Genomic DNA, 20,358 nt, shown 5'->3' with positions numbered 1-20,358 from the left:
GTATTTTGTGAGTTTTTTACACTGTACAACAACGTGTGGGTTATTAATAAATACAAAAATGTAATTATTGACAAATTGCTGTGTAAGGTCTGCTTTTGTATGTGCTCTTATAGGAAATACTCCACTTTCACTTGGTAGAAAAGCATCACACTGCTCCATCATGGATTATCTGTCTATAATATCGTGTTTTATTATTCGCAAATTGAAGATATGAGCTTTACAGCACAGACTGGATTACAACCAGCAGGTTCAAGTAGTAAAAGAAAGTCATTCAATGGGAGGAGTTTCGTTTTTTTATGATAAGCCTTCTAGAGATAAATTTAACCCCAAATATCTACAGGGGCAACTGAGTACATTGTGATGATGTTTAATGTCTGAGTCCAGTTGGGTTATAAATCGTATGTAATATATGTTTACTTTTTCTGCTAAACAAAAAAGAATGACGAGAGATTGTGACGTTTTCTGTAACGGACAGACATCTTTCTAAATGGGTCAGACTGAATAAACTAGATCATCACATGCAACAGTGATGAATAATGTAAAAACTGCTGTGTATGGTAGAACTCTGTGAAACACACACACACACACACACACACACACACACACACACACACACACACACACACACACAGAGATCGCATCACTGCACACCTGAGCTCCTCCATTATACTCCTCTCTCTCTCTCTCTCTCTCTCTCTCTCTCTCTCTCTCACACACACACACACACACGCACTTACTCCTCTCATGTACTTTCTTCTCTCTCTCTCTCTCTCTCTCTCTCTCTCTCTCTCTCTCTCACACACACACACACACACACTCCTCTCATGTACTTTCTTCTCTCTCTCTCTCTCTCTCTCTCTCTCTCTCTCTCTCTCTCTCTCTCTCTCATACACACACACTCTCTCTTACTCTCTCTCTCTCTCTCTCTCTCTCTACTTGGGGTAGTGTCTGATGGACATGCATCATCACTCAGCGTCTGGCAAGCTCTTCATATCACTTCATTAGGCAAGGCTCTTTTTTTAGTTGTTAAGAGGATGTGCAGTCTGCTTTTCCAGTAGCTCATAAATCATAGTGAGCACTCACTTTGTGTCTTTTAAGAACTGTCAGTATACTCTCTGTCTTTGGTTCTGGTTATAGAATGGACTGATATTAATAGGGAGTTTAATTACAGATAAAATTTGCAAAATATCAGCATTTAAAATTTTAATGTTATCTAATTTTATGGACTGCTACATTGTTCACAGAGGGGCAGAGGGAAAACATGGAAAATTTGTGCCCTGGTTTTTATCCTGATGCCAAGTTAAATTTTAATCCTGAGACTGAAGCAAGCAGCACTTTCACCACTGTCATGACAAACATGGACATCACATGTCCATGCTTTCAACTATGTTGCCAGTTTTTGCAAAAACAAAAAAAAATGTAGTGGATCCTTCAGACCAGCAAATGATCTAACAGTGTTTAGATAAACCATGTGAATTTTTTTATTCACCTTCACTATGAATGGTGGATTCTTCTTTATCGTACCTGATCCACAGTACTGTTATTTGCACTACTCTTACACTTTAGGTGCATTACTTATCTGTCATATACTCTGTGTTCATATGTCTATATTGTCTCACGTTGTCTGTTTGGTCTCTTCTGATCTGTTTTTGTCCTGTATAGCTAAATGTATAGTGTTATTTGTGTCTGTACTTTTGAGAGTCACCAACAGCTGGAACCAAATTCCTTGTGTATATCATCTACAGCAGGTGTATGAAGTGAAAATAATACAAATCATTCCATTTATACACACTATTGTTTACTCTTAGTTTCATAAATGGTTTGAAAATACATTTAAAATACGGCACATGTATATTGAGTTATATATATATATATATATATATATATATATATATATATATATATATACACACAGTGTAACGTGGACAAGAAAACATGTCTCTTAGATGTTACGCAACATTAACAACATTACATCTATCTATCTATCTATCTATCTATCTATCTATCTATCTATCTATCTATCTATCTATCTATCTATCTATCTATCTAATAAATACATATTAAACACTATAATTTTGTATGTACCGTATCACACCTTCTCTGTCCTTCCTACATTATTTATACATATCAGCATGGTTATGTGTTGTGTTATTCCTTACTAATTATACTAATTAAAATTTGGTGTTTAGTGCTGATGAATGATTTATTTTGTAAAGAATATCTGTGAGATTTAAACATGGTTTATTTTACCTTGGTGAAAATAGTGTAAAAGTTACCTTGGCAGATTTAAAGTCCATCAATCTGGCAACCAGATGTGGTGCTGCTAGTAACACCTCTCTCTCTCTCTCTCTCTCTCTCTCTCTCTCTCTCTCTCTCTCTCTCTCTCTCTCTCTCTCACCCCCCCACCCCCCCCACTACTCACACTCTCACTGATTTCAGCAGGATGTGTGCAGCTTTTAAGGAAACGCTTACTAACTGGACAGGAGTTATGTCTGAGACACGATATGTGATATATCAGTAGTCAGATGACAGGTGAGTAGGGTGACTTTATAAGAACTCGTTGTCAGTAGTGTGATATGTAAAGATTAGTTGTGTTATTGTGTCTTCATGACTACAGCTGCCCGCTAGCTGGGTTACTTAGCATTAGCACTAGCACTAGCTTAGCCACTGCAACGTTACTCTCACCACAGCGTTGTGTTTACTTTCTTATTGTCTGAGTGAAATGTTGACTTTTTTTCCTCTCTTTTTCTTTGTTTAGTTTAGTATCTTTTCCACCCAAATAAACTAAACCCTTAGTGGGATAAGAAAGGGGTCATTTTGGGCTTTATAAAAGTTGCTAATTAGCAGTAGCTTGTTGTTTGTTCAATAGTTAAACTATTTGCTAGTATAATATTACAGGACGGTGTTGTAATTAAAGTAAAGTCTTAGGGTTGGGCTGTGTGATTATTACTCTTACAAGGTCACGTATTTATTATTTATCTCTGGGCTTGTCTTGTGAAAATAAATACAATTTAATATTTATTAACAACCAGCTTTAATGTCTTCACTATTTATTTAATTATTTTATTATTATTATTGTTATTATTATTATTATTTAGTTTATCATTATTTATTTGTGCTTTTTAAAGGTGAAATGTTTTTCTTTTTGTTTATTTATTATTATTATTATTATTATTATTATATTTATTTGTGCTTTTTTAAAGGTGAAATGTTTTTTTTTCTTTTTGTGTATAATTATAAATTTTGTAGAAACAAACAAACAAAATGATTAAACTGTTGTATTAGAGTATTTTAAAGCTTAGAAAAACAATTTGGAAAATTGCCTTAACATCTGCAGTGCATGTTTGTATTTGGATAATCCTCCTGTCAGTCATTTTATAGACCCGCCTTCAACACCCCTTCATATCCACTTAACTCACTTTGAAAGTTTGTTTTATTTTCAACTTCTCAACTTTTTTCTGCGTTTTGTAGTAGAAAGAGTGAGAGTTGTGACCCCAACCCCACCTCAACAACCTTTAAGGATCCAAAAACTGAAAACATATTACAAATTACTATTTCTCCAGGAGGATGTCGTATAATTTTCCAGGCTCTCGTTTTACTTACGTCCGTTTGCCTATACAATTATACAAGTATATGCCAATTGTTCGGCATATTGAGATATGATTTCTGCTCGGACGTAGTCAAATTTATGCAAAGCTGATAGGAGGGAACGTCACAGAACATACGGATAATGACTAGGGTTGGGTATCAAAAGAAATTTTCCGATTCCAGTTCCAGTTCTGCCTAACGATTCCCGGTTCTGAATGCGATTCCATAATAAAAGAAATGTGAAAAAATAATGCACAATACTTAAACAATTCCATTTATGTTTATTAATCACTCTTTAAATATTTTAAACAGAGCATTTCAATTCATATCTATTTAAATTTAAATAAATCCAACATCAAATTTAACATCCAGAATTACAACTTAGCAAAATAGTTAGCAATATTTCTGAAGAAAAATTAGCGTCTGCTTTCTCTGTTAGAAGTCGAGACCTTTCCTGGCTTATTGTATCTCCAGCTGTGGAGAAAACCCTCTCAGACAGGGGAGATTTGCTTCATTGTTGTAGCTTTGGAAATGAATCCACACTTTAGACTTTTTTTAGACATGTTTAACACAAAGCGAACCTCAGCACAGCAGCACGAGTGACTGATTTCTGTGGTAAGCTGCATTAATTTGGTTGCGTGACTGTAAACAGTGTAAACAATTAATATCCATGAGGTAAGACATGGCTATTTAAAGTGACCGATCCCAGCGCTTTGCCCGTCATCACATCAGAACCACGTTTGGAACCGAAACTTAAAAATTCCATGCAGTTCCTGTTAAAAAAACAGAACCGGTTCTGAATAAGAACCGGTTCTCGGTTCCCAACCCTAATAATGACCCAAAACATACAGCAAAAGCAACCCAAGAGCATCTTAAGACAACGAACTGTAATGTTCGCTAATGACCTAGTCAGTCACCTGACCTCAACTAATTGGAGTGTGCTTTTCAGTTACTAAAGACAAACTGAACCCGGAAAAACCCACAAACAAGCAACTAAACGTGGATAAAATAAACACCTGATAAAGCATCTTAAAGGGGAGAAACTCAGTATTTAGCGACAGACGGCGGTTCCAGACTTCATGCAGTAATCCTTATTTTTACAATTACTTTATTATGTCTAATTTCTTTTGTGCCTTTGTATATAAAGGGGCGGTGGAATAAATGGCTGTAATTCCTAAGTGTTTCATGTGCTAGTTTTGTTAAACTACCTTAAATTCTATCTAAATATCTACACATCATCAGACACATCAGTAAAACACTTAGGAATGACAGAGAAGGGACATTTGGCAAAGATGCAGATTTTAGGTTAACGGCATCACTGACTGGTTAAATCTGGTTGTTTTGATTATTTTAATCGTATCGTATCTGGATTTTGTAAAAACGTCTGTTTACATGCTGTCGGATTCTCAATTCTGATTGGTCAGAAAGAGTTGATACAATTTAACTAATAGCGCAGCTACCATTAACAGGTTTATGTTTATATGCTCATTCTGATAGTGTTGTTTCTATAGTAACAGCTGCTATACAGGGTTTGTGGAACATTTATGGAAGGAGTCTCCACTGTCAGCGCTTTGTAAGAGTGCTTTTTTTTTGTCAGAGTAATGAGACAGTTTCGTAGTAACATGACAAGTAGGTTAATTTTTGTTGTATTGACTTTTATGGAAAACATAATAGATGCTGTTGAGGGAGTGACTGTTTATTGCTGCTATAACATAAGTGATTGCAGGAACAAAACTTGTTTCTCAGATGTTCCACAACATTAAACCTGTAGTAGCTATAACTCAGGATTAATGTAAAATCAGCCGAGTACGTCCAACTTCTGATGTGTTAAGCCTTTTTATTTACATTTATTTATTAAAAATATGAGTATTCTGTCATATCTTGTTTTAAGTCACCTACAGAGTAAAGAGTATTATCATCATCTTACTTTTAAAAACCTGCCTGTCTTATGTAGCCAGACATTTAGACTGACAGCAGAAGGCCTAGACAACATAGCAGCTTGTATAAGCTAAGGACCGCCAAAGAGGACGTCATTCAGTGTCATGTTTAATGCCTTGTTCGTTTCCCTTGTTATGTATTAACACTTTTGTACTCAAGTGGCTCTTATTTGAGTATTTTAGCTCTTATTTGGTATCCTGGAAATCTAGGTTTCCAGGCAAAACACTGGGCCTTTATACCTCTGTCTGGTGCATTTTTAATATCTTTTATGTGGATAATCTTGATACTGGATCTACAATTTAGGATCTCAGAATGCACGAGCGTATAAAACGTGTTACTGATGACTAAGCTCCCCTGTGTCCTTTTGTCTCACAGTGCAGTTTGGACATAAGGCTACTCCTCATCCACATGTGGGTAAAGGCAATCCAAATACACCTTGTTTTGAAATAGCAGGTGAGAGCAGAGGTACAGTCGGGTATCACACCGATTAAAATCAGTGGAGGATATCCAGACAGATGGCCACGCCCTTTGTACCAGTGCCTTTGCCCATCGATCGAGCTCTTCCGGGCGCCTCTGCTGCCAGACGACCCAAGCGGGCATCAAGCCTGGGCAGCGCGTCCAGCAGTTCGGAATCGTCTTCCACTAAAGGTGCAGCGGAAGAAGGTAGATTTCAGGGAAGTGGAAATGGGAGCTGCTTCATTGCTTCATGTCAGAGTCCTGTAACGAGGGCCAGGATGAACGGAGTCGAGGCCACTGTGGAGTATTCCAGCTGCGCAAGACCGGATACGCCACCAGACACAATTGGATGGGAGGACAGACCCATAACTCCAACAGTGCTCGGGTACGAAGTCATGGAGGAGAGAGCGAAGTTCACGGTAAGATAAAAGCGCTGGATTTTTTTAGCCATGCTTCAAAATATGCAGCTGGTTAGGATCATACTTTAGTCGTTCTTTTTTTGGCACAGTGAACGGTGACACCTCTGTTACCTTGTACGTTTGTGGAATTGTCTCGCCTGAATGTTGTATCACCCTTTAATAGCTCACCGAGTCATCCATTAGATGGAACGATTAGCCTTCCAGTTACAGCTGCAGGATGATGCATACTGTAGAGGAGGACAGTAATCGTGCCTGGTGTTGACTGTGACACTAAAAATACCATATTCAGTTAAAGTAAACAAGCCTGTTACCTGTAAACAGGGTGTTATACCCACAAGGGGATGACGCATATGTCATTTCTGACTGTGTGTACAGACCGTGTTATAGCGTGTAGCTGGAGTGTGGAGTGGGTGGGATTGAGAGTGTGTGATATCGGGTGAACCTTCTGTGAGAGTGTGTGATCTTGGTAAGACCTTCTTTGAGACCTTTGACAGTTCGTAGTAATGGTCAAAACGTCTGGGAATGTGTGCGGTATCGATCAAACCTTTTGTGAAGGAGGGTGGGATTGGTCACATCTTTTGTGAGAGTGTTTATTATTAACTTTGCTTTATAGCATTTGGTATTCGTCAAAATTTCTGTGAGAGCTTTAGGTATTGGTCAGACTTTCGGTGAGTAAGGATGGGATTGTTCAAACCTTTTTGTAGGAGCAGACTTGAGATTGGTCATACCTGATAGCCAGGGCTTGATTGGTCGAGCTTTCTTTGTGAATAAAAATGATCGGTTGAACTTTCTGCAAGAGTAGTTTTGTTTAGATTTGTTTAAACCTACTGTTTAAATTAGTCAGATTTCCTGACAAATTGGTGCGATTGGTCAGAATTCCTTCAGGAACCGAAGGTAGCGGCGTTAAAACTGCATTTTTTAAATTGTAGCATGCCACATTATGAACGAAGCCTCTAACTGACTCTCGTTAGTTACAGGATCATGTGACAACACCTCCATAGAGACACTGAACTGTGTTGGGAAAGGGTTCAGTGCAGCTGGGATCTTCTAGTTTTACACATGCTCTCCTTCTGTTTGTTCCTAACGGCCTCACCCTGTCACAAAACAATAAGCAGTTCAACCTGCCTGTCAGGGTTGTGTTGTTTTGAGCAGTGCGGTGAATTGATCTTTCTACCTCGGTACTAAGTCTGGGCTGTATGAGGATTTGATATCAGTATCATCACACATGACATTATGATATCTGATATTATTGTGCATACATTGTGTCATCAGGAAGGAATGGACAAATCAGTAACCTGGGCTCTCAAGACGAGCAGATTACATTTCCAGGCTTTGTATTTTTGTATTTGCCAAGCAGACGAGGTGTAGTTACTGGTCACATGTTTTCCTCTTGTCTAACAAACTGTACGTTTCCTTGTTCTTGTGTGATACGTTCAAGTGACGATGAGTGATGATAGCCTCGGGAATTTCATCATCGTAATGACTAAGGTGGACGATTTGAACATCAGCTTTAATACTGTTTTAGATTTAACAAATAAATATGTCTATATTAATCAATAAAACAAATACTAGTTAACGTAGTAAAGTAGCGCTTTGGTTCCTTTCGATGCCGTACATAGCCACGTCGATTTCATGTCACTCCGTAAACTAAGAACGAACTCGTAGGCAGATTTTTTTAGGCTGTGTTTTCTTTAGCTTTTCCTGGTTAGAGTCGCGCAGAAATACCTTCTTTGTCCTAAAGGTAATAAATAAGGTAAGAGCTAATAATAAGCTTTTCACCAGATAACACGTGTTTTCTTTAACTGTTGTTTTAAATTTATAATGAGCTTATTATATAATGTAATAATATAATAGTCTCAAATTCAGCTTTTCAAGCATCTCTGACGTTTCTAGCGGTAACAGCCGACGCCGACTAGCTTCCAGCGTTTCTTTTCCCATTGTAATGATGTAATACTTACAGATACACAGTAAATAGGCCCCGCCTCTTTTTCTTTCAATGGCAAAATCTTTAAAAATCGAGAGCTTGAGAATTATAGCTACACGTTCCTTGATTAACGTAGTGTTAATGTTAAAGTTTTTTACAATGTCTTCTATGAAAGCTGAGTCAGAATGTCACGTGTCCTGTCGTCGGATGTTGCTTGGGCGTTACATTGTCTCGGTCTAGTCTTTTATTGTTAGCATTTTATTGTTCGTCCCCGCACGTGACCTTTAAATGAATTGGCTGGACATTTCTTTTCATTAGAGAGAATTGCTGCATTCATCCGGATAATGAATCTGTCGTAATTTTAAATAATTTTATCCTGTTGCTTTCCTGGCAACAAAAACATTGGACTTGGAGCTTTCACTTGCACAGGAAACATTTAATATGTCCAAATTATTTTGTTCACACATCTTTGAGAAACTTGTCATATTCATGCAAAGGAAATACATTTATTGAACAAGAACAAATCACATTTTAAGTCAACATTTCTGCATCAGAGCCATTGTTTCTGTTCTAATTGCTGATTAACCCACTTAACTGTAGTTTCTAGACTGACCCACAAGTTTGTGTTTCACTTTGCCCTAGTCACCAGGCGTAGCGTCATGTGAGCTTCCTGGAGCCTTCATTTGTTTTTGCCAGACCCAAATCAGATTTATTGTTCCATCCTTCACTCCTCCGCCTCTCAGAGCCAGGCTTGTTCCTCGACCTCTGAACGACGTACTCTAGAACTCAATGAATGAACTCTTTGTGAAATTATAGTGCGTGCGTGTTACGGATATTTCACTGCAGGTTTGACTGAACCGTGTCAGATCAGTGTTGAATGTAGGTCACAGGTTCCCGACCTTTTTATCAACGAGGCTACAGCTATAACAGTATTTTCAATAGACTTCTAAGGCCATTAATGTTGCTGTAGCATGGAAAGTAATACCATGTCCAAAAGTCTCAATCGATCTAAAAGTCTTGTGGATATTATTTTTATTGACCTTTCCTTCCACTGGGCTTCAATCTAGCCCAGCTCTAGCTAGGCGACTCAACGTTTTGTCCACCTCTCGTGAATAGATGAGATGCTACAGTTTGAAAAGTTCACATCATCACTTAATAAATCAAGACAATGAGAATTTATTTCAAATCTCGGCACAAACATAAGTTCGTATAACAAAAAGCATCTAATAAGAGTTTCTCGGAAGGATTTGTTTATTAACAGAATGTTTTAATATGTATGACGTTATAAACTAAAAGAGAGAGGCTGAAAATAAAGGTGGCATGCTGAGCCAAAAACACGTGACCCTCGTACCTACGTATGTGGCTCTTCCCCAAACTGTTCCCATGAAGCTGGAAAGTTTTGAATGCTCGGACATTACAATATATTCATTGGTAATACAAACCTGTTCCAGCATCATGCTATCAAAACACTCAGCACAATGACGGGGACTGACGTCATGTGTAGTCCCGCCCCCAAAATAAGCGAAATCAAAAATTTAGCACAACATGGACATGTCATACATCAAAACACTCAGCACGATGAGGGGAACTGACATCACATGTAGCCCCGCCCCCAAAATTAGCGAAATAAAGAATTTAGCACAACATGGACATGTCATGTATCAAAACACTCAGCATGATGAGGGGAATTTGCCACATGCAAGCACATTCACATTTTCTTTAGTTGGTAATACAAACCTGTTCCAGCATCATGCTTGCCATGGAAGAACACGAGTGTCCTACACAGAGCGCTGACTCTTGCCCCTTTTCCACCGAGGCAGTTTGAGTGCTGGTTCGGAGCCAGAGGCTACTGTTAGATAATGTACTAATGTTTACATTTACATGTTATACACTTTTACTTTACCGCAATATGATAAATCAGCACACATGCTACATGCTAAGGCTAACTTTTTTCTGTGTTCATGTTAAAATAACGTTATGTACTTTCTCGAGTACAACCTCCATTTATACAAATTAAATGGAGCTGCACGTACACGTTGGATTCGCCGCGTTTGGATGCCAATGTAGGTTCACAAAGCCATGAGCATTAACAGTAAAGCAACATCCGCCATTGTTGATGTTGTGTCACGTTGCTGGGACACGTGACACGTATACATTGATGTCAGACTCGGCGCTGTGACGGATCTTTAGTCGATGGAAAGGCAAACCGGTTCTTAGAAGGTTTGCCAGTGGAACCAACTTTGAACCAGCACCAGCTCTGAACCAGCACCCAGTTCTTTTGTAGGAAAAGGGCAATCTGATGCAACCCCAGACCTCCTCACCATCAGTGTCTGATCTCAGTCATACTCATAGCTGAATGATCACAATTATCACAGAGTTATTATGATAGCAAAGAGGAATAAATCTAAAATGAAATGGTTCAACAAGCACATATGTGTGTGATGCTGAGGCATCCAGAAATGTTAGCCATATTGTGTACATATTGTCCTAGCAATGTAACTTGGATCTAATAGCAGTGGATTATACAGCTGAATGTTTTTAATGCTGTCACCAAGGGCCATGCAACAAGTTTGCAAGCAGTTTGCTTTAGGGCAGGTCCAGAGCAAATATTGTGAAGAGTAATATTCAAACACAAGGAATAATAACTATTGGAGTGTGCGGAGTATGATCATTTAAAATAAGGTATATTATGTGTCCCACCGAGAACAGAATTCTTGTTGTGTTCATTGCAGTTGTTTGTTATAAATTTTGCGTAGGCTGGGAACTTTGTGTTAGGGAAGTGATTGTTACTGCTGTTCCTGTGTAGCGCTGTATGCTTTGGATTGTATTCAAATAACTATGGTTGACATGCTATGGTAACTGAATTAAAGTTCAAAAAGGATGTGTTGTGAAGTCAAATGATGATTTTTTTTAACCTTTGTGTTGCAGGTGTATAAGATTCTGGTGAAGAAAACCCAGGATGAGAGCTGGGTGGTGTTCCGGCGTTACACTGACTTTTCCAGACTCAATGACAAGGTTGGCCTTTATTGACATTTTACTGACATTTTGCCAACACACACAATGCTGTGAAGGTTCAGTGTGTTTAACATCCTATCTGTGACTCCTTCGTTCAATGGAGCGTTCAGTTTAATTTTGCCTTTTTAAGCCTGTTTAAGCATGTCCTGTTCTGCTGGTTTTCCAGTTGTGAAGCCTAAAGGCTTTGCCCTTTCTGTGGGTTGAGGATATTTTCTTCAATAGTATCACTACTCTGGCATTTTTAAGTGATTGTGTCAACTTTTGTCAACTTATCATTAACAGCAAGTTTAATTTGTGTTATTTTCATTAAAGTATTTGTCCCTTTTATTCACAAGTCTAGTCAACAGAGTAAATGGCCGAATGGAGCACTTTTTGCTCATCTCATCCACTGAAATAATACTGTTTTAGGCCATCCTTAAAAATATTCTTGTTTGCCGTAACCTGACCGACCCTGTCAATTTAGGACCGACTCAACTTTTTAATTTTTTTTTGCTGCTTTAAGTCCGACCGACTTGCTGGTTGTAAATTTACGTTGAGACGATCTTTTTTTTTTTCTTTTTTTTTCTTTATTTTTTTTTTTAAACTCTTCAAACAACTAATACAAAAGTAATACATTTAATATTAATTATATTTTAGTAAGTACTGTAAATATATAAATTGCCTAGGCCTACATACAAACGACAGCTACGTTCTTTCTTTTAAATAAAAACCTGTGACGTCATCTATGTTTACACTATTTGTTACCGCATGTCACACTAAGGCCTGTGCGTTCGCTTCGTCTCGTTCTCTCATTCACTGTCAGAGTCGATTTGGTTTTTGCAAACCAAAATATTTTTAAGGATGGCCTTACCATAAAGTTTATTTATGTATGTAAGAACACATGCAAAGTTCCTTTTGGTAATCTAGAGAAAGGCGTTAGACTATATTCTTAGTCAAACATAAACAACTATAAGGATGGAAAATACCTATTAATAGAAACAAACACCCAAACTAACCTTAGCTCACACTAGGACCTTATTATAAGACTGGGGGAAAATGTATTCTTTGTACCGCTATTGCTGCTACTTTTTCAGCTAGAGGTTACGCAGTATGAGGTAAGAGAAATCAGTTGCATTTGGCGTCCATGAATATTTTGACAAAATATACACGTCTGTTTTTTCTGCAGTTAAAGGAAACGTTTCCTGGGTTCCGTCTCTCTCTGCCACCTAAACGCTGGTTTAAAGATAACTATGATACTGACTTCCTGGAGGACAGACAGTTAGGTCTGCAGGCCTTTCTACAAAATCTGGTGGCTCATAAAGACATTGCTAACTGGTGAGCAGATAACCACAATGACTTCAGTTTCCAGCCTGCTGAAACGTGCATACTTTGTCTTCATCGCACACCGTTCTTAATATCTCAGCAGTAATATGATATAAAGAATCAGTTATCAGGAAAATAATCAGGATGCCAAGTCCACTTACACACACTGTTCCTGTTCCACAATGGCCTGAGCTTATCCGGCATTCTACACTGATCACATAATTCAAGAGCCCTCTGGCATCCAGTCAGTTACTGTACTACGTCTTAGCTAATGGAACACACACACACACACACACACACACACACACACACACACACACACACAATAATCCATCATGTGGTGTTGAATGAATACACTTATCAAGCTAAGGTCATACATCATCTGCAGCTTTATGAGATGGAAGGCTATTTTATCCCTAAGGACATTTAATATACTTAAGTGAATCGTGATATTTATTAGCTCGTTCTCTGCCTTCCTTCAATCCCTTTACATCGACGTGTATTAAAACAGGTCGATGTAACAGGTAAGTCAGAATAATAAATAACTATATCAAAATAAGTAACTAGAAGCCATGATTAACTTTGGTGAAATTTCGAGTAACTAAGTTAAATGAATGAGAAGTCGAAATAATAACTTTTACACCTTGCAGTTCAAGGCTTCTGTAGATTGGAAAAACTCTACAATAATTCTGATGAATCATTCAACTGACTCAACACTTTCCACTCTTTATTTTGCCATTACTGATATGTGTGTGTGTTTGCAGCATCGCAGTGCGAGAGTTTCTCTGCCTGGACGAGCCTCCAGGACCATTCGACAGTCTCGAGGAGAGTCGCGTAAGATGTTTAAAACTTATACATACGTCTTTACATGCAAATACTGCATCTACAAGGCAAGCGTTTGAATAAATAGTTATAAAAACAAATGTCTTGTTGCATTAGTGCATGATTTAGTTTTTTTTATTTGCCTAGTTGAAGATTGCTAGCTAATTTTCTCTGACTTTGCTCTGATCTGTTGTATAGTATGCGCTTTAGAGACATAAGAGGACCTGAGCCTAGTATTCAATCCTTTGTCCTTGTCTGTTCAGTTCAGTTTGTCCACATGTCCTCAGTGCTTCTGAACCTGAGTCTATAAAGAAAAAAATTAATGCAATTTTCCGCTTTTTCAAATTGGGACTTTTTCAAATTGGGACTGAGACACAGAAACAAGTAGAAGAGAACATAAAAATAGCCCCATGTGAAAGGTTTCTCCAGACCACCAAATATCCCTTTAGTCCCTTTTTCTCCCTCATCATTATTGACAGAATTAATTGTTTCTGGCTTATTTCCTTACCCTTGTTTCCTCTAAGGCGTTCTGTGAGACTCTGGAGGAAGGTAACTACCGGCTGCAGAAGGAGCTGCTGGAGAAGCAGAAAGAAATCAATTCCTTAAAGAAGATGTTGGAGGAGAAGGAGCTGTACATACACCTGCTCAAGAAGCAGATCAAGTAACTGCATTTAGTTTGCTGTTTCTTTTCGTCTCGTGGTGTCGGCACGATGAGAAGTTTTAACTACTCGGGTTAATGTGTGTGTTTTCAGCGGTGAGTCTCTGACTCCGGAGAGCCTGTACGGTCTGTCTGCTCAGGGCAGTGAGAGCAGCGTGGACGCTGAGAGCTCCACGGCTGAAGCGGACCAGGACATGCCAGAGGAGAGCGGGTACGCTGCACTGTTCACACACAGCTGTCACCTTTTATTTCTCACGTTCAAACCGTTCCTTCATGCTCCTCTGGAGCTTTTTTTTTTAAACTTCTAAGGGAGCTCCTGGAATTAAGCTGGTTTCTTAGGTCACTTTAGGATGCAGAACCCTCGTTTATATCGCATCCACGTTGTGCACTTGGCCGAATTAAAGCGTTCAGACTTTGGCCTCAAACCTGCCTTGCTCTTTTTCCCCCCCCAAAGCCTTCAAGCCTGTACTTAGACAGAGCCAGAGCTGCTTAGGAGCAACACAAATTACCTTAAAAGCTTTATAGAATTCAACGTGGACAATCCAATCTCCTAACTCAATTTAGCTAATGGTTGTGGGTTGATGCATTTTCAGTGCATTGCACTGATAATACTACCTAATGCAGGGCCTGTGCATCATTACATTCACAACATGGTGCCAAACTCTATATTTACTCTCTATCTATCACTTTCTTGGCAAAAAAGGCAGGCTACAGTAAATGGACAGTATGTTGTGGTTGCTGAGAAAAAGGCCCAGCTTTTGTAATATAACAGAAGCTTTATCGATCTGTCAGCATTCAAGTCGTTTACGATCTACGCCGCCGTATAGATTTGTAAATCATCCCGCGGTTGATTTGATGCTCGGCGGAAACATTCTGTGGATGAAACGGAGTGGGAAAATTCTCATCCAGCCGGCTTCCACTTCAGACGTCTCTGTAGGCAGAAGGTTGGGCATATAAGTGCACTTTTGTTCACAAAGCCAGAAATAAATATGCATGTTTCCTCCACAGTCAATCAGAGTTGTGCAGTTTGCAACAAATTTTTGAAGACGTCACTGTGTTTCTGCTCGTTTGCACTGAAAATGTGCAAACTGGGATCTCTGAGTCTCTAAAGTGCAGTAATATGTGGACACATTCGTACTTTTCAATTTTTATAGTTTATTTAACAGTGTGCGTCATTAGGGTAGCTTCACAGGAATATATATATGTATTACACGGTGGTGTGGAAAAGTGTTGGCCCCCTTCCTGATTATTATTTATTTATTTATTGCATGTGTCACACTTTAATGTTTCAGATCATTAAACAAATGTAAATATCAGTCAAAGATAACACAAGTAAACACAACATGCAGTTTATAATGAAGGTATTTATTATTAAGGGAAAACTAAATCCAAACCCACATGGCTCTGTGTGAAAAAGTGTTTGCCCCTAAACCTAATAACTGGTTGGTACCTTCCTTAGCAGCAAGAACAGTAAGTAAGCATTTGCGATAACTTACAGTGAGTCTGTTACAGCACTGTGGAGGAATTTTGGTTCACTTATCTTTGCAGATGCATCTCAATAGGATTCAGGTCAGGACTTTGACTGGGCCACTCCAAAGTCTTCATTTTGTTTTCCTTCAGCCATTAAATGGTGGACCTGCTGGTGTGTTTGCACTTTTCGTGCAAAAAAAAAGTTAGGAAGGGGTGCCAACACTTTCACACTACTGTATGCAGAATATAAAAATTAAAAATTTACATTTAACAGGTGACATTGGCAAAGCTAAAAGTCCTGATCATGAGTGAGTGTTGTATGTATACAGTTCTCTGTTTAACCTGGTAGTCATTGTGTATGTGACTCATGTCTCTCTCTCTCTCTCTCTCTCTCTCTCTCTCTCTCTCTCTCTCTCTCTCTCTCTCAGTCTCTCTATCACTCTGTCTCTCTCTCTGTCTCTCTCCCTCACTCTCTCTCCCACGCTTTCTCTCTCTCACCCTCTCTCTCTTTCTTTCTCTCACTCTCTCTCACTCTCCCTCTCTCTCTCACTCTCTCTCTCTCACTCTCTCTTTCACTCTGTCTCTCTCCCTCACTCTCTCTCCCACTCTGTCTCTCTCTCACTCTCTCTGTCTCACTCTCTCTCTCTCTCTCTCTGTCTCTCTCACTCTGTCTCTCTCACTCTTTCTCTCTCTGTCTCTCTCTCTCTCTGTCTGATGTTGTGCTTCATCTCACTCCCTCTCTCAGGTTATTTACTCTTTATAAAATAGTGTTCTTGAGTTCTGGCTTCCAGCTCACAGGGTTGTGCAGAGTCTAACATTACTATTAGCGGCTTAGAAAGGAATTGTACGGCGTAAGTCCCACATTTTTTTAAATGTGTGGAATTGTAGGTATTATGAAATATACTTTAGGCTGTAGCTTTAGGCTTTTTGAACCACAGCATTGACCAGACCAGATCGAGCTCCTCCTTAGCTGGAGTCAAACCAACAGTCCCTAGGATGGAGTGCTTGTGTTCTCTTTATGTGGATGCTAAATTAGTTTGCCTCTGATTTCTTCTTTTTCTTCCAGCAGCTGCGAGCATCAGGCATCACGGAGCTCTTCGGCATGTTGGTGTGGTCCGACCATTAGCAGCTCACCTCCAGTCATCCAGGTCACTCAGGTGGAGCAGTGAATCAGAGCCAAGACCTCCAACACCTCTCTCTCTCTCTCTCTCTCTCTCTCTGTCCCCCCTCCCTTCTCTTTGCCCCAACTTCTTGCACCGTATGCTAGTGTTCACAGCCTCTCGTAACTTCAGTCAGTCACCTCAAAGGCACAAAGAGATGAGTATCTTCTGTGCCTGCATTTAAAGAGAGAGAGGAAGGAGACTTGGGGGCTGAAATCTGGACCACTCCACGTAGAGACAGCAGAATGTCCAGAGAATGAAGTTTAGATCATCTAAATCTGCTCAGTGATGTCCTGTAGGATGGAGTAAGGCTTTTTTGGATTTTAACCACTGACCTCCAGGCAAACGACCAGAAGAAGATGAACTTTATTTAACTTCTTATAAGAGGTGCCAATATGTACAGTTTATCCATAACGTCCATCATGTTTAACCCATCATTAATTCATTACAGGAGATTTTTTTTTTCTAATGACACAGCAGTCAAAACAAACCTTTTCACATGAGCAGCCAAAACACTTGAGCGGGAAAGACACCAGACGTGGAAGTTTTTCTCTTCATTCCACTTTATTTTGCCGGGACTTTGACCTACGAATTCATGAGCCTCAGCTTTGGGAGTCAGTAGAAAAGAAGAAGGTGGAACTGGAATTTTTTTGTTTGTTTGTTTGTTTGTTAGAAAAATAGAGTTGCTTATTATTAAATAACACTGAAAGCAGATATTTGCTTTTCTCTTTTCATCTCGGTGGGAAAACTGACCGGCAAATAATGGTGTTTTTTTTGTTTGTTTGTTTGTTTGTTTTGGTTAGTTTTTGTTTTTCTCTGGTAGGATTTTCTCATTCGTAATGTTGGCACCTTTGTCTCATGACAGTTAACTGTGACAATCCAGAGACAGAAACTGCCTTTTCTCCAAAAACACAGTGGAGTGAAGCCCCCTTGTGGATAATGCAGCTACTGCAGTCATTTACTCAGGAAGGACGATGTTGAAAGACTGAAGTTTCCCCTGTGCTGCTGCTGGCGTCTCATCAGGGCTACGAACTGATGTCTGCCAGGTCATTTCTAACTGGCAGACACTCTGGATTTAAGGCATCCTTGCCTAGGTTTTGCCTTTCGTGTCATGTCACGCCGCACTGCCATTGCCTCATTCACAATTGAAATGCAATTAATCAGCATATAGAAGTAAAGAAGTCTGCACATTGTTAAGCTGTGTATCTGCAGTGTTATTATTATTTTTTTTTTTTTTCATTTTATTTTTGTTTTGTAATTTCAGACATTCATTTCAAATATGTCGCTTCTTTTGCCTCGGTCCTCGTTCTGAGATTCTGATCACTAAGTTTAAATGTAAAGATTCTGGAAGACGTTGCGTTCGAGCGCAGGATCAGATTCCTGTCAAAGCAGCAAATCCTTACAAAAACAGCTCCAGATAATCAGCTGAATAACCAGATTAACCAGATCAGATGTCGGAATAGCTCTTAAAGGTAGACTTCCTGTTCTAAACTGTTTCACACTACACAAGTACTTTGCATTTTGTTAAGCCGCTCGACTGTTTTTCTTTTGTTTGTTTGTTTTTTTAAAGCCTGAAATCGACTGTTTTTGCATCTGTTTATTTTAATGCGGTTGTCGCTCAAAAGTCCGTGTCGTCACGATCACCGAATTTTGACCTCAAAAGTCATGAAAAAAAGAACATTTTATAGCCTAAAAAAGCACTAAACACTACAGCGTCTGGGTCAGCCTTTGTGTTAAAAGTGTGTCCATGTGTTAATGTGTGTAGTCTCTCTTGTTTGCTGCTTGTAAATGGTCACCTCGGGTCACATGTTGCACTTTAATATCTGCTGGGATTGGGGGAATCGGTGTGTGTAGGCTAGCAGGCAAAGCTTGTGTTTGTTCGAGTGCAACGTATAGCTTCAAATGAAGCCCAGTGCCTTTATCTGCATCTTATATATTTATGTGTGTTTGTGTACAAAATGTACATATGCTTCCGAAATCAAATTTAGACGTATGACATAGTGCCTTGCATTTCTTCTCGTTATGTAAGCATTTGTTGCTGTTTTTCACTCCTTTAGGGTTGATGCAAAATGACAAATGGCTGTTTATGACTTTTTAGACTTCATCCAAAATAATTCACATCCGTGGTCAAAGCATTAACGTGGCTACTGACAAATAGTCACGGCGTCACCCGTAAAGTGTGATTCCTAGGCTCATACTCTTATCATATTTCACTAAACTACACAATTAATGTTCCGAATGAACGTTTGTATGACGCCTGTGATCATCAGATCCACATTTAGGTCGATCGTTTACACATTAGACAACCGCTCATAAAAAACGCTCATAAATCTCGATCTTATGCAACTGTTCAGTAGATGAAATTAAAAAGTTCTGTTGGTTTATCTTTACGCTTGTCTTGTTCTTCAGCCGCAATACAATTTCCTTTTGATTTGAAATGTCACACTTGTAGAAAAAAAAAAGTGTTTTTTTAGCATCTTTTTTTTTTGCCAGATCTTATAGAAGTATATTTGGTTCACATGGTAACAAAGTCTGTTTTCTGTTGAGGGATAATAAAAGTTTTCAGATGTATTTTCATTTTGTGTAACTTTGTGGATTTATTTGTCTCCTTATCTGCACTTTATTATAGTGCGTTCTTTATTGTTGCAGGGAGGTTTTGCCACTAGGTGGCGGTAATTATCTGTTTGCGCCAGCAGCATTTTTAGATTAGATTAGATTCAACTTTATTGTCATTACACATGTACAAGTACAAGGCAACGAAATGCAGTTTAGGATATACAGTATTTGCATGAGTTAAGTAAATTAAATAAAATATAGGTCCTATAGGAGCAATTTACAGATGTGCATGTACTATGAATATAATATACAGATGGCTATTATAACTATAAACAGAAATATACAGAACGATAAGTGCTATGAACATAATATATCGCTGTTACTATAAACAGAAATCAGGTAGATATATACAATGGTAAGTCGAGCAGCAATGCAAAAAAAAGCAGGTGTGCAAATTTCTGATCATTTTTACATCTATTTATATTAATCATATTAATTCATGCATTTCTCACACACAAATAAATGGGTTTGTTGGTCTCTAGTTAAAAACTGAAATGTGAGGATATGGTAGTGTAGTTAATGCTCAGAAGGTTGTAAGTTCAAATTCCAGGTCCACCAAACTGCCACTGCTGGGCCCTTAACCCTCAGTTTTTTGTTAAGGGTTTTTGTATAAAATGAGATTAAATACAAGTTACACTGGATATATACACAACCCCTGGCAAAAAGTATGGAATCACCCCTCTCAGAAGAGTTCATTCAAATGTTTAATTGTGTAGAAAAAAAAACAAGCACATACTGTATACAGCACAAAACAAATTTCCCTCAACAATCCAAACATCTGGCTGTATAAAACACTAAAAAAAAAAAACAAAGAAAGATAACTATAGTCAATTACAACTGTTTTTACAGATCAAACAGAGGAAAAAAATATGGAATCGCACAAGTCTGAGGAAAATTATACAAAATCACCAAATAATAACACTATTAGTACTTTGTTGCACCACCTCTGGCTTTTATAACAGCTTGAATTCTCTGAGGCATGGATTTAAC

The 20,358-nt window shown here is 38.6% G+C and overlaps 1 protein-coding gene across 2 annotated transcripts; it reads left to right on the top strand.

The window, feature by feature from the left end:
• The first annotated feature begins 2,376 nt into the window (after positions 1-2,376).
• snx16 (sorting nexin 16) lies at positions 2,377-19,329 on the top strand. Of its 2 annotated transcripts, none has more exons than XM_027149659.2 (8): positions 2,377-2,532; positions 5,902-6,401; positions 11,254-11,340; positions 12,506-12,654; positions 13,407-13,476; positions 13,989-14,125; positions 14,217-14,333; positions 16,662-19,329. In XM_027149659.2, the coding sequence occupies exons 2-8, from the start codon at positions 6,042-6,044 to the stop codon at positions 16,759-16,761; spliced, it is 1,020 nt and encodes a 339-aa protein (XP_027005460.1). In that variant the 5' UTR covers positions 2,377-2,532; positions 5,902-6,041; the 3' UTR covers positions 16,762-19,329. The 2 variants fall into 2 exon arrangements, with proteins under 2 accessions (XP_027005460.1, XP_027005459.1); XM_027149658.2 differs by having other exon boundaries at positions 16,659-19,329.
• The last annotated feature ends 1,029 nt before the right edge of the window (positions 19,330-20,358 follow it).

Source organism: Tachysurus fulvidraco, chromosome 3 (genome assembly GCF_022655615.1).
Source record: "Tachysurus fulvidraco isolate hzauxx_2018 chromosome 3, HZAU_PFXX_2.0, whole genome shotgun sequence".
Lineage (NCBI taxonomy): Eukaryota > Metazoa > Chordata > Actinopteri > Siluriformes > Bagridae > Tachysurus > Tachysurus fulvidraco.
Note: the sequence above shows the minus strand (reverse complement) of the source record. Positions and strands in the feature narration are given on the sequence as shown.